General features: G+C 25.4%; 2 protein-coding genes across 2 annotated transcripts; both read right to left on the minus strand.

Moving 5' to 3' along the window:
* Positions 1 to 6,394: 6,394 nt before the first annotated feature.
* LOC135930757 (uncharacterized) lies at positions 6,395 to 9,342 on the minus strand. The gene is made up of 4 exons (XM_065467545.1): positions 7,659 to 9,342; positions 7,222 to 7,375; positions 6,638 to 6,734; positions 6,395 to 6,570 (listed from the first exon to the last, which is right to left on the minus strand). The coding sequence occupies exon 1, from the start codon at positions 8,898 to 8,900 to the stop codon at positions 7,926 to 7,928; it is 975 nt and encodes a 324-aa protein (XP_065323617.1). The 5' UTR covers positions 8,901 to 9,342; the 3' UTR covers positions 6,395 to 6,570; positions 6,638 to 6,734; positions 7,222 to 7,375; positions 7,659 to 7,925.
* On the minus strand, positions 9,311 to 16,055 carry LOC135930758 (uncharacterized). The gene is made up of 3 exons (XM_065467546.1): positions 15,892 to 16,055; positions 15,296 to 15,352; positions 9,311 to 11,279 (listed from the first exon to the last, which is right to left on the minus strand). The coding sequence occupies exons 2-3, from the start codon at positions 15,319 to 15,321 to the stop codon at positions 9,311 to 9,313; spliced, it is 1,995 nt and encodes a 664-aa protein (XP_065323618.1). The 5' UTR covers positions 15,322 to 15,352; positions 15,892 to 16,055.
* Positions 16,056 to 16,315: the final 260 nt, after the last annotated feature.

Genomic DNA, 16,315 nt, shown 5'->3' on the forward strand with positions numbered 1-16,315 from the left:
TAAGGCCTTAGAGAGAAATGAGAAATATACGAAGAATTAGAAAAGAATAAATTGATGATAGACATAGTAGGAGAATCATAATTTGGAAAGGAATAACGTGATGATAGACATAGTAGGAGAATCATACGTTGTAGGAAATAAAAGGGATGTTAGACTTAATTAGGAGAGTTATATTTTATAAAGAGTTAGAGAAGAAAGTCTAACCTAGTATAGAGAAATAAGAGTCGAAGAATATATATATATATGTGTATAAAGTATTTTATTTAGATGGCCTCCTATGTTAGAGTGGGTAACAAGGTAATGAAGATAGAGATAAGAGAGGTTGATGGTTCAGAAGAATCCAACAAATGGGTAGAAGCCGCTAGGAACGAAGCGAAACAAAGATACGGAGATTGGTTACAAGAAACGCCAACGAGAGGGGGTCGCAGAATAGCGCCGTATAGCACAAGAAGGAGAGTGGAATGCTGGGCGTGCGGGGGTGAACACAAACTTAGGTTTTGCCCAAGTATAGAGTTGACAACGAATAGTAATTCGAATGAACCAGGGAGGAACATGGTAGCATCGGCAAACACGATGGAGTTAAGGGAAGTTTAAAGGGGGGATATGTTGGATTATGCAAAGTATATTTATGGAATAAAGATAATTTAAATGATGGATGTTATTTTATGTGTTTATTTCTGCGAAAAATTATAATTGTATATGCAAAACAAATTTTACATTTTTTTTATAGTTTATGTAACAAGATTAATTTAAATGATGGATGTTATTTTATATGTTTATTTCTGCGAAAAATTATAATTGTATATGCAAAACAAATTTTACATTTTTTTTCTAGTTTATGTAACAAGATTAATTTAAATGATGAATTTTATTTTATGTATTTTTTTCTTCCAAAAATTATTATTTTACTATATAAATAGCAATTGTTTTTTACACACATACAATAGGATGACATTTTGAAAATAAAGTTAATAAAAAAGGGTCATGACTAAACTGCGAATTGCTATAAACTACGAATTGCCAGGTAAATTGCGAATTGCCATGTCTAAACTACGAATTGCGTAAATTAATGTTAAATTTAGATAAAATTATGGAAGATTGGATGACTAAACTACGAATTGCCGTATATAATGTTAAATTAAATAGAATAAACTACGAATTGCCGTATTTTATGTTAAATTAAAATGACTAAACTGCGAATTGCCGTATTTAATGTTAAAATAAAATGACTAAACTACGAATTGCCGTATCTAATCTTAAAATAAAGTGACTAAACTACGAATTGCCGTATCTAATCTTAAAATAAAGAGACTAAACTACGAAATGCCGTATTTAATATTAAAATAAAGTGTCTAAACTACGAATTGCCGTATTTTATGTTAAATTAAAATGACTAAACTGCGAATTGCCGTTATATAATGTTAAATTAAAATGACTAAACTACGAATTGCCGTAATTAATGTTAAATTAAATTTTCTAAACAGTATATTATGTTAAATTAAAATGACTAAACTACGAATTGCGGTCTATAATGTTAAATTAAATTAAGTAAACTACGAATTGCCATATATAATGTTTAAATATAATGAATAAACTACGAATTGCGGTATTTAATGTTAAATTAAAATGAATAAATTACGAATTGCCGTATTTTATGTTAAATTAAAATGACTAAACTGCGAATTGCGGTATTTAATGTTAAAATAAAATGACTAAACTGCGAATTGCCGCATTTACGGTTAAAATAAACTGCCTAAACTGCGAATTGCCGCATTTAATGATAAATTAAAATTAGTAAACTACGAATTGCCGTTATATAATGTTAAATTAAAATGACTAAACAACGAATTGCCGTAATTAATGAGTATATTATATTAAATTAAATAGACTAAACTACGAATTGCCATATTTAATGTTAAATTATAATGACTAAACTACGAATTGCGGTTTATAATTTTAAATTAAATTAAGTAAACTACGAATTGCCGTATTTAATGTTAAATTAAATTGTCTAAACAGTATATGATGTTAAAATAAAATGACTAAACTGCGAATTGCCGTTATATAATGTTTAATTATATACACTAAACTACTAATTGCGATTGTTAATGTTAAATTATAATGACTAAACTACGAATTGCCGTATATAATGTTAAATTAAATTTTCTAAACAGTATATGATGTTAAATTAAAATGACTAAACTGCGAATTGCCGTATATAATGTTAAATTAAAATGACTAAACTACGAATTGCCGTAATTAATGTTAAAATAAGGTGACTAAACTACGAATTGCCGTATCTAATCTTAAAATAAAGAGACTAAACTACGAATTGCCGTATTTAATATTAAAATAAAGTGACTAAACTACGAATTGCCGTATTTTATGTTAAATTAAAATGACTAAACTGCGAATTGCCATTATATAATGTTAAATTAAAATGACTAAACTACGAATTGCCGTAATTAATGTTAAATTAAATTTTCTAAACAGTATATTATGTTAAATTAAAATGACTCGAATTGCGGTTTATAATGTTAAATTAAATTAAGTAAACTACGAATTGCCATATTTAATGTTAAATTAAAATGACTAAACTACGAATTGCCGTAATTAATGTTAAATTTTCTAAACAGTATTTAATGTTTAATTATAATGACTAAACTGCGAATTGCCGTTATATAATGTTAAATTAAAATGACTAAACTACTAATTGCCGTAATTAATGTTAAATTATATTTTCTAAACAGTATATGATGTTAAATTATAATGACTAAACTGCCAATTGCCGTATTTAATGTTTAATTATAATGACTAAACTACGAATTGCGGTTGTTGATGTTAAATTATAATGAGTAAACTACGAATTGCCATATTTAATGTTAAATTAAAATGACTAAACTACGCATTGCCGTAATTAATGTTAAATTAAATTTTCTAAACAGTATATTATGTTAAATTAAAATGACAATCTACGAATTGCGGTTTATAATGTTAAATTAAATTAAGTAAACTACGAATTGCCGTATTTAATGTTAAATTAAAATGTCTAAACAGTATATGATGTTAAAATAAAATGACTAAACTGCGAATTGCCGTTATATAATGTTAAATTATAATGACTAAACTACCAATTGCGGTTGTTAATGTTAAATTATAATGACTAAACTACCAATTGCTGTAATTAATGTTAAATTAAAATGACTAAACTACGAATTGCCGTATTTAATGTTAAAATAAAATAAATAAACTGCGAATTGCTGTATTTAATGTTAAAATAAAATGACTAAACTGCGAATTGCCGTATTTAATGATAAATTAAAATGAGTAAACTACGAATTGCCATATATAATGTTTAAATATAATAAATAAACTACGAATTGCGGTATTTAATGTTAAATTAAAATGAATAAATTACGAATTGCCGTATTTTATGTTAAATTAAAATGACTAAACTGCGAATTGCCGTATTTAATGTTAAAATAAAATGACTAAACTGCGAATTGCCGCATTTAATGTTAAAATAAAATGCCTAAACTGCGAATTGCCGCATTTAATGATAAATTAAAATTAGTAAACTACGAATTGCCGTTATATAATGTTAAATTAAAATGACTAAACAACGAATTGCCGTAATGAGTATATTATGTTAAATTAAATTGACTAAACTACGAATTGCCATATTTAATGTTAAATTATAATGACTAAACTACGAATTGCGGTTTATAATCTTAAATTAAATTAAGTAAACTACGAATTACCGTATTTAATGTTAAATTAAATTGTCTAAACAGTATATGATGTTAAAATAAAATGACTAAACTGCGAATTGCTGTTATATAATGTTTAATTATATACACTAAACTACTAATTGCGATTGTTAATGTTAAATTATAATGACTAAACTACGAATTGCCGTATATAATGTTAAATTAAATTTTCTAAACAGTATATGATGTTAAATTAAAATGACTAAACTGCGAATTGCCGTATATAATGTTAAATTAAAATGACTAAACTGCGAATTGCCGTATATAATGTTAAATTAAAATGACTAAACTACGAATTGCCGTATTTAATGTTAAAATAAAGTGACTAAACTACTAATTGCCGTATCTAATCTTAAAATAAAGAGACTAAACTACGAATTGCCGTATTTAATATTAAAATAAAGTGACTAAACTACGAATTGCCGTATTTTATGTTAAATTAAAATGACTATAAACTACGAATTGCCGTAATTAATGTTAAATTAAATTTTCTAAACAGTATATTATGTTAAATTAAAATGACTAAACTACGAATTGCGGTTTATAATGTTAAATTAAATTAAGTAAAATACGAATTGCCGTATTTAATGTTAAATTAAAATGACTAAACTACGAATTGCCGTAATTAATGTTAAATTAAATTTTCTAAACAGTATATGATGTTAAATTAAAATGACTAAACTGCGAATTGCCGTATTATATGTTAAATAAAAATGACTAAACTACGAATTGCGGTTGTTAATGTTAAATTATAATTAGTAAACTACGAATTGCCATATTTAATGTTAAATTAAAATGACTAAACTACGAATTGCCGTAATTAATGTTAAATTTTCTAAACAGTATTTAATGTTTAATTATAATGACTAAACTGCGAATTGCCGTTATATAATGTTAAATTAAGATGACTAAACTACTAATTGCCTTAATTAATGTTAAATTATATTTTCTAAACAGTATATGATGTTAAATTAAAATGACTAAACTGCCAATTACTGTATTTAATGTTTAATTATAATGACTAAACTACGAATTGCGGTTGTTGATTTTAAATTATAATGAGTAAACTACGAATTGCCATATTTAATGTTAAATTAAAATGACTAAACTACGCATTGCCGTAATTAATGTTAAATTAAATTTTCTAAACAGTATATTATGTTAAATTAAAATGACTAATCTACGAATTGCGGTTTATAATGTTAAATTAAATTAAGTAAACTACGAATTGCCGTATTTAATGTTAAATTAAAATGTCTAAACAGTATATGATGTTAAAATAAAATGACTAAACTGCGAATTGCCGTTATATAATGTTTAATTATATACACTAAACTACTAATTGCGATTGTTAATGTTAAATTATAATGACTAAACTACGAATTGCCGTATATAATGTTAAATTAAATTTTCTAAACAGTATATGATGTTAAATTAAAATGATTAAACTGCGAATTGCCGTATATAATGTTAAATTAAAATGACTAAACTACGAATTGCCGTAATTAATGTTAAATTATATTTTCTAAACAGTATATGATGTTAAATTAAAATGACTAAACTGCCAATTGCCGTATTTAATGTTTAATTATAATGACTAAACTACGAATTGCGGTTGTTGATGTTAAATTATAATGAGTAAACTACGAATTGCCATATTTAATGTTAAATTAAAATGACTAAACTACGCATTGCCGTAATTAATGTTAAATTAAATTTTCTAAACAGTATATTATGTTAAATTAAAATGACTAAACTACGAATTGCGGTTTATAATGTTAAATTAAATTAAGTAAATTACGAATTGCCGTAATTAATGTTAAATTAAAATGTCTAAACAGTATATGATGTTAAAATAAAATGACTAAACCGTGAATTGCCGTTATATAATGTTAAATTATAATGACTAAACTACTAATTGCGATTTTTAATGTTAAATTATAATGACTAAACTACGAATTGTGGTTGTTAATTATAATGACTAAACTACTAATAGCCGTATATAATGTTAAATTAAATTTTCTAAACAGTATATGATGTTAAATTAATATGACTAAACTGCGAATTGCCGTATTTAATGTTAAAATAAAATGACTAAACTGCGAATTGCCGTATTTAATGATATATTAAAATTAGTAAACGACGAAGTGCCTTATATAATGGTTTATTATAATGAATAAACTACGAATTGCGGTATTTAATGTTAAATTAAAATAACTAAACTACGAATTGCCTTATATAAGGTAAAATTAAAATAACTAAACTAAGAATTGCCGTAATTAACGTTATATTATGATAACTTAACTGTGATATAAACAAAATGATGATAATAAATAAACTTCGGCAATCAAATTAGATTTTATCAACTATTTTACCATACATTTACACTATATTTCCTTGAAAACAAAATTTAAACATTAACACCTATTATAATATATCATTTTATTCTTATTATATTTATAAAATTGACTACAATTTTGATCATTTATAGACATAATCCTCTCTATATATCAAAAAAAAAAGACTATTTAGATATTAATTAGGTTATTTATTTTACAATTTCAACATATAAGAATAAAAAAAATGTAAATATATATTTAGAAAATAACATAATTATTGACCCATTATTTTTTAAATATATATATTTATTATAAATAATTAATTTAGTTCATAAATTTACAAAATATACATTCATTAATTTTCAAAAAATTACATAACTAAAATAGTAAAATATTTAATAAGTTGTTTTGATCATCATGCTGGCAACCTTTTTAACTCCATACGAAATTTTCATACGAGGCTTTTATGAATGCATTTTATAAAATGTATATTTTGTGTCATAATTTTAAAATGAAAATAAGTTATACCATAAATCCTTTTGTCTTATTCGAAGCTCGGGTAGGTAGATCCGAATTACGCTTAGATTCATATATCAATTCCCTCTAATATTCTTTGTCGATCATTCTAATAACATATTAAAATGTCATATTTTTAAAATAAAATTAGTGAGTGGTATGCCATGGCTAAAAGAATCTCAATATTTCTAAATTTATTAATTCCCCTCTTATTTATCTTGTACACTATGTGTATTTTAATATAAATTAATACCTATAAACCTGAAAAATTATCTCAAATTATTAAAATATTTTACAAATATATTTTGCATTTAACATTAATTCAATTATATAGAGATAACAGAAATGTTAAAATAAATTTAATTCGGTGAGCGGGTCAAGTCATATTATTCAAAATTAGAACATATATAAATTGGTAGGACAATTTTTTAATGAGCAAATTTTTAAAACAAAAGACGTGGTAGCCGATTTTATTTAGAAATTATCTCAATGAAGACCTCTAATCTTCGATCATAATAAATCTCACTATATTCATATTATATATTATATAATATATTTATAAAGAAAAATAAATATAATACAAAAAATTAATTTACCATCATCGTTAGTACCATATTAATTTATCAGTGCTACATAACTATCTACGGTGGCCTTTTTCCCCTCATAATTTTTTTCACATTCAAATCACTTATTTTATGTCCCTATGACTTTTATCGGTATGGACATATATATCGTGCCTTCATCACATTTCTCATCATGGAAAATATAAATATTATCATCTGTAATCTTATATATAATTATATTAATATCTTGATACCTAACAAATTATCTCAAATTATTATAAATTAAACTTTGAATCTAATATTAAATCAATCAAATAATTATAGAGGTATATTACGGGCAGGTTACAATATATTTAAATATTTAGTAGGCGTCATATATATTTAAAAAATTCCCCATTAAGCCCTATAAACCTTGCTATATTGTTTTTGTTTATTCAATAAAATTATAAATAAATAAGAATATAATTTACCAAGATTTAATTGCCATAATGCGAGGGTCAATCGACAGATATCGAAACTATGTAAATCTTTGTCTCCTCATAGTTTTTATCCCCAATAAAAGCATTAATTTGGTGTCCCATATTCGATCTCGTCATAGAATACATTTTAGTGCTTTAATGACCTTTCTCGCCATAAATTATTTATTTTATCTCCTCATGATCTATCACGCCATCAAAAGCACATATGTTTTTCGTGATCCTTCACGCCATATTATTTAATAAACTTTATAATTTTTTTTAAAATTTTCTAGATCTTCTAAATTGAGATAGTTTTTTCGAACCTTTAGGTCTCATCAGCGTTATTTTACCATATGACGATGTAATATATTTAGAGATTGTTGTTGATTTATGATTATTTGAACCTACTTCAGCTGTAGATTCCTTTACAAATTTTAAAAGGGATACCCTATCATGTTTACTTAAATCACAATCGATATAATAATCTCCTAGTCCAATTACTGCTCGTTCTAATTCTTTTTCATAGTAAAAGACTTGGTCGGATATAATGGTTATTAATGTATGCAAAGGAACAACCTTTTTTATCATCATCTTTAGGACACTATTCATTGATTCACTGTTGTTATTAGTATAAACTTGTGATATAAACTTGTTCTTTAAAGGTATATACACGTATTCATAAAGTTTTTTTTCGAAACTTTTAAACATATTCTTAAGAAATTTATCATATTTATTAACTATGCAAATATTTCGAAATTTTAACATTTTTTTTCTAAACATAATGTCATCAGTGGAATATATTATTCCATTTTCACCAAAAATCATATTACTTATATATTCTCTTAATCTCATAGGGACCCCTTGACTATTTTTCAAAGAGATTGACAAATTTCTCCTCATGTGAAGTGTGCATAATAAATGTTTGGAAGTATTAAAATTTTTACGTAAAGCCGAAACCATGGCAAATTCTTCGTCGGATCCGAAAATAATATTCTCCACATTAATTTGGTGCTTTTTAAAAACACCCTGTAGCTCAGAAAAAAATATATTATATGTCCGGTAATCTGAATTACCGTGCAAAAATATTGGACCGAAAAATAATGGATGTACTTTATCTTTCAACCCCGTTTTACAAAGAGCTATATGCTTGAACACAGTAGGCGTCACAAAGAGTTCGCTTAAATTGTAGGTTTTATCAACGCTAAGAATACTTCGTTGCTTTCCCGTACAACAAAATTTTATATTTTCAAGCATTAAACGAGTATAAAGTACTATAGCTATAACTTTATCAGGTCTTATACATATATTTTTGATTATCGGATAATCATTTATATTATTTAAAATTAACAGAACTTGATCTGCGAAATTGCTACTATAATCGGTATCATTTTTGTGCAATTCGTTATATTTTAAGTTTCTTATTTGTTTTGTATTTCTTGGTATATTATATATATCTTTTGAAACTATAAATTCCTTGTAAATTTTTCTTGTAGGTTTATCTATAACAACCTTTTTAATTTTCTTTATAACGCTAGGAGGCGTACGAATATATATAATATTCTCATATTTCCTATTCCCATGCCTCAGTTTACCAGGATATATTCCTATGTATTCTACTAAAAAAGTAGGTTCTATTTTCAAAGAACTTTCATCTTGCAATATCTTCAAATATGATATTTTTTTCTATATTTTAGATCCTTTTTTAATGTACAACTATATTGACATAAGCAAACTACATTATTTAAATTAGGTTGAGGGTTTATAGTACATCTATGATTAGAATTATGTATTTTTCTTAATATGTAAAATACTTTATCTATCATTATATATGGACCTTTTCTTTCGCCATTTTCTAAATCAAAATAACGGTTACTACCACCCGTTTTTTTACCTGTCCATGCTCCACAATCATCGGGGAAACAACTTTTTAAACCATCCTTATTCATTTTTAAATTAATACTATTGTTTACAATAAAAAAAGTATTATTTTTAGTCCCTTGTGGAATTGATTCTAGAATATTTTCTGGTTTCAATAACATATTCAATAATTCATTGTATGTAAATCCTTTACAATGATTCTTAGTGTATATTACACTATCAATACAGTTATCATCTAGGGAATCATGCTTTATTAGCTTATTAACCTTCATATCTTCAAAAGACTTATTTAATAATTCTTCTTTTTTATGTAAACCTTTAGAAAGGATATCTGAATATTTCACAAGATCTTCATTTAAAATATCGGATATATTAGCGGTAAAAGCCACTAAATTTTTATCTTTTATAGGCGTGGAATGTATTATTCTTTTATTATTCCACAATCTTGGTGACGGCAATTCATAATCATAGTCATCGTATATCCTTTCCGATTTAATATCCTTTATATCTGTCAAATCGACTTTATATGGATATATTGGAACAATATCTATATACTTCACAGATTGTTCAAGTGAAATATATGATATATAATATATATCTAATATATCTGTTTTTATTATTTTCAATAAATCCTCATCTGAAATATCTGAGTAATCTTTTAATATTTCTTCATTAAATTCATTTGCTTGTGATGTTTTCAAATTATTGGTAATATTATATGGTATCGATTTAACCACGGTTTTATTATCATTTTTTTTAAATGGATATATACCTAAGAAATCAAATTCTTCGCTCGAAATATATGAACCATCATCAGAGAGTGTTGGTGGAGACTTTTGAAAATCATAATAAGTATGGTCATATATATATTTATCACATTCGATATCCAAAATATCTTTATCATCATTCTTTACCCTATATGTCTTACATACAGGTTGCAGATATATTATATGATTACATAGCATTATCCCTATTGAGGTTTTTGTCCATAAAATATTAATGCCCACTGGTTGCCATATAGGTACAGATCTTCCATAAACCTCACGATTATATGGATTATTATCTTTGGTTTCATGAGCAACAATCATTTCATTTAAGTGATAGGACCCAATTCCTATCTGTAAAGCTGCGCTTGCAGCATATAAATGAGCCATCTCGGCCCACCCTTCAATCGGCGTCAAAACGTCCTTTAATAATTGATCATAAATAGTGTCCCAAATATTTAGGTCATTGTATTTTTTGCTTAATATATATAGGGCAGAATTTATATCGTATGTTGACTTATAAAGTATCATTTCTATGGCAGTTACGCATCTTATATATAAATGATGAATTTCATCACCATAAATTGCCAATGAAAGCGCTCTATAGCAGCAGTTTCCATCTCCTATGCAAGACCTAGGTGAATACCTTTTAAGTAGTTCCGGGCGAAGAGCTTCAAGCAATTTTTTAGAAATTTTATCTAATTTCCCTACATATTGATTATCATTTTCACGAGAGGGATGCTTGTAGTACATGCTAATTAAGGCTAATTCATTGTTAGACGTTGATACATCAGGGGATATTTTTAATCTCATAAATGAGTCTTCTATTTTATAACAATATCTGCAAAAATATGGTGCTTGTAATAAAGCCCAAGTTCTATAAGATTTATCAGGTACACTGAGGCAACACTTATGAACCCATGTATCACAGGTCTTGCAAATACATGCGTCAGAATTGATAACTTTTTTACATTCTTTGCAGAGTAATTTCCTATTTAAATATAAAAATTGTTTATATTAATTGTATTTATATTTAAATCAGAGATGTAGGCCCAAGCCTAAGTCCGGTCCGGGTACACGAGTCGGGCCTTATTTTATTTTTTGTAATATAAAAGGACAGCGCCTTAAATTTTTTTTAAATATTCAGGCCGGGGTTATATTTATCCAAAATTAATATGTTATTTTCAATAATTCAATATTTATAAAGGTTTCATTTATATTGATCATTTATTATAAGGTTAAATATTCCTGTTATTATACAATCAGATGAACCAATTTCTAATGTGAATCATACGTTTATTGTATATAAACATAAGCAAAGAATTATACATTCATCTAATTGTGCTACGTAAAACGATATTATAATGAATAAAGAACAATAAAGGTATTTTTTATTTTCCCCTTAAAATTTCCTAATTTATATGGTTCCACGTCAGTTTGGCCCATAGTCATAATCACTTTAGCGCGGCGACAATTCGGCGCTTATATATTACAGTTGCAATTTATTATAAATTTATTGGTATAAAAAAAGGATCATTAAATAGAAGTCATTTTAAATGTTGGTCCTATTAATTATTTCTTCATTTTTTTACAAATATCTTTTATTTACTAAATATGTGATATCAATTAAAAATTTAATAATATTTTAAAAAAATTAATAACCAATATTTATAACCACTTCCTTGCTGGACCAATTTACCACATTATAAGGTATTTTGATTATTAGCCAATATTATGTAAGCCTGAATATTTTGCGCAGTAGGAAAATTTTGGACTTTCATCTCGAATCTTACATATTATTATGGCCAAAATCTTAATCGACCGTTTTTAAAAGTAGACCCAAATCGGCCGTTTAAGAACACTAATGTTGATCCAATAAAATTAAAATTAAGACTGACTCATTTTAGATTTATTAAAAATCTAAAAAATATTTCTATTAATCATTTAAAAAAATATAAAGTATGCTTAGGCTAATTTTTCGATTTGCCTAACTTTGATCGTAAAGTCATTTGATCGTAAATTTTGTCCATTTTTTTCTGATTGGTCTATTTAATCGCGGTAAATTAAAATCATTTATAACCCTAACCCCAACCCTAACCTTAACCCTAACCCTTACCCTAACCCTAAACCTAACCTATAAATTAAAAAATCGTCCATTTTGACCAAAAATGGACAAAATGGACCATTTTACGATCAAAATAATACGATCAAAGGAAACCCTCCCAATTTTTCCTATTATAAAATAATAAAAAACGAATTTACCAACATTTTTTTATTTTTATATAAATCAACTATAGAAAATATAAATATACTATATAAAACATGCTAAATAATTAACATTAATTGCAAATTAAAATTATATGCGATCCCCCTTAAATAATCATTAATCGGCGATTTAAATAGTCAGATACAATTAATATAATATTTTAAGCTATATCCCGATACACCTAGCTTGATCTCGGGTGGGATATTAGAAATATATGTTGTCTAAAATTAGACGGGAAAAGGGGGATTTAATATTAAACATAATGTTGGTTTACTATCTTATCGTTTTTATCAAAAAGGTATAATGTTTTTTTAAACTTTTATAATATCATTTTCAATTAGTAAATTTTATAATTTCAACAGCCATAATATAAATAAATTGCGCGTTAATTCGTTTTTATAATATAAAAAATTGGTCTTGGCACCGGGCCGATTTGGGTCTATTTTTAAAAACGGTTGATTAAAATTTTAGCCAAAATATTTTGTTTTATTTTGTTTGATAGAGGTCCAAACCTTTCTTACAACTATCCGCATCCAGGCTTATATAATAATGGCTACAAATCATAATAGATTAGACTGGGGTTATATAAATCCCGGGGCTTGGCATACCACTTAATAAGGTTAAAATTGTATCCTTATATAGTTTTTATTAGTTTACATCTATAGACAATAAATCTGTTGAAATATTTTATTTAATTATTACCAAATTTATATAAAAAATAAAATATTTATGAATTTTTCAAAAACTTTTTACATGACAGAATTTTAATTTCAATTAAAATATATAATCATTTTTATGTAAATTAATTCTTAGCAAAGTTTAAATACTCTACTATAATTTGGGAAAGTTTTATGAGTATTTATTATATCTAGATATTACTTCAACCATGATTAGTCAATTTAGAGCTAGACCGGCTAGCTAAACCATAAACGTCTCTTATGGCAGTTAATAAAAAAAAATTCAAAAATCATAATCTCTCCTTAAGATTCTTATTTATTTATGTCTAAATGTTTATTAAATTAACCAAAATTAAGTTATTTAGCTTCAATTTATAAGTTTATGTTTAACACTGCGCGGAATAGACGCCGCGCTGAATTGACGCTGCGCCGATTTGACGTGATACCAATTTATATAATGGTAGACCCTTTTCGAAAAATAAAATATTGAATCTTCCTATGCTTTTCATTTAAGCCAAAAAATAATAATATTAGTTTCATCTACAAGCTCTCCTAGTGAGCATATATTTTCTGTAGATAGGTTAGCCTTAAACTAAAAAGATCTATTTATATTAGTATAATAAAAATTAAATTTTTTCCAAAAATATTTATTCCATATGAATTATTTATATTTAGTGTTCTTGAAATTTTATAAAATTTAAGTAGTAAAAATAAAAATGATAATTTTTCTTAAGTCTATATAGAAAGATAACAGACAAATTTGAATCAATATATAATTTATTATTTTTCCCCTAAATTTAATATGGGCGAATTGGAGACAAATTAGATAAACTTTACAAAAATACAGCATATTTTTACACTTCGCCTAATCGTGCTAACTGTCAACCCTGCATTCACAATTAATAATGGTAGAACTTGAAGAATATATGAGCTACGTAGGAAAAGTTTCTTGCACAAACTTAATTTTTACAATTATATTCTTAAACACCAAATTTCATAATAACTGATAAAATCTGTAAATATTATACAGGTGCTTATATTTATTAGAAAATTAATTTTTTCCCTAGAAAACAAGCAATTAGTAATTAATTTACCTATATTACATAAAAGTTAAAGCCCTATTAAAAATGTAAATGGCACAAGTAAGGGAATTGTGCCATAAATGGCCATGTTTTAAAACTGGCCACCACGCTATAACTTTTTATCTATTGCACTTATTTCTCTCAAAATTGGTCAAATGTTTATATATTATCTAATTTTTTTTTGATCGTAACATATCAACAATATGAAAAAGATATCAAAAATTATGACCTTATGATCATATAAAAACATAAATTAACAAATACTAAAAAAACAATAAAAAGAAAAATCTAAAGAAAACTAATGATGAATGGCAAGAAAGCTATTAAAAAATCTAGAAATGTGAAGATATGCCTGCAATGTGAAGAATGGACTTATAATCAATGTACAAATTTCAATGATTTATATGTTATGTATGTAAATAAAGATACTATAATTCTTTGTTTTTAAATTAATAAAATGGCTTTTATTATTGTTGTGTATTAATAATAATAAGTAAGTTTATTAAACATCATGAATGAATAAATTTTTGGAAAATCATTTTTACATGTACATAGTTAAGATAATAATTTATAAAATCATTAAATATATAGTTGTTAATTTTGTATTAACAAAAAGATAATTAAGATATCAATTTATAAAATATTATCATTAAATGTTGGGATGATAACCCAAACTCACACCCTTGATTTTTGCTGAACTGAACCCAAACGCGAACCCTTTTTTAAAATTTAGGATTCAGGCCCAAGCTTTTTTTTTGATTTTAAACTTTTATTTTAAATTATATTAAAATAATATATAAAATACATGTAATTTACCATTTTATTTTATAATTTTTTAAACCGTACAGTTCGCATCCCTCATTAAATCAATAATAAATTAAGATATTTATACTATTTATACTATTTATATATGTGTATAATTAAATTTTTATATACCTCAAATATAAAGAAATATATCAGATAGGTCAATTTTATAATTTACTTGGTTACTTTTATACGATATACCATTTGATTGCCTTACTAATCAATGTTAGTTTATCTAAGGATAAAAAATAACATTAGAAAATATGATATGATTTAATTTATTAGGAACCCTATAATAAATATCCGAGATCTGCAGGCTAGGCCCTAAGCCTGGCCCGGGTCTGGAAAACATTAGTCCTAGTCCTAAATTTATCTCATAGTCAAACAAAAAATTTATCAAAAATTAGAATCACCTAATATAATAACCCAAATTAAGTTATATATTTTTTTTTATGTGATACATGATATTAAGCGCACTAGCCCTAAACGTCGTAAATATAACAAAGTTATATATACAATAGAGTAACGCTTGGTTCTCTTCTGAAAAAATCCATCAAACTGGGATAAAAAATGGGAAAATAATTAAGAAGACCATCCACGATTTTTGGGCAAGCCGCAGTTACCTGTGCGTGTAAGTGGCAAAGCCATTCTTAAACGCCCATGGGTAATAAAAAGGACAGATTAAGGCCCATGCCCGATTAAGTAAGTTTTGATTATGGAAGGGTTGTATTAAACAAATTTATGTTTATTAAAAAAATAAATATTAAGACTTACCCCAAAACTATAGAATTAAATATTCCGAACATGTTTTAATTAAGCCAAATATTGTATACATCGTTTCCTTTGATATAGGAATGGATAACGTAGAATTTTTGTTATTATGGTGGGCTAATTGTCTTAAACTAATAATACTATTTTTTAAATTGTAATCAATTTTTAATGCATTTTTTATTCAAGTATAAATTAATATAAAATAATATAAATCAACACACATGTTTTTTTTATTTTTAACAAAAACATATTGTTTATTTTTATCTAATGATTTTAAAATACGCGAACCAAAATAATATAAAAAATAGCTTGTCATCATACACAAAATAAAATTTACAACTTTATTTGAAGAAAAAAAAAATTAAATCTGTTGAGTTTATAGTTTCACATATAATTCTTGCCTAGCCTAAATATTTAAATAAAAAAT

Source organism: Gordionus sp. m RMFG-2023, unplaced genomic scaffold (assembly GCF_954871325.1).
Source record: "Gordionus sp. m RMFG-2023 unplaced genomic scaffold, tfGorSpeb1-WG-v2 contig_61, whole genome shotgun sequence".
Lineage (NCBI taxonomy): Eukaryota > Metazoa > Nematomorpha > Gordioida > Chordodea > Parachordodidae > Gordionus > Gordionus sp. m RMFG-2023.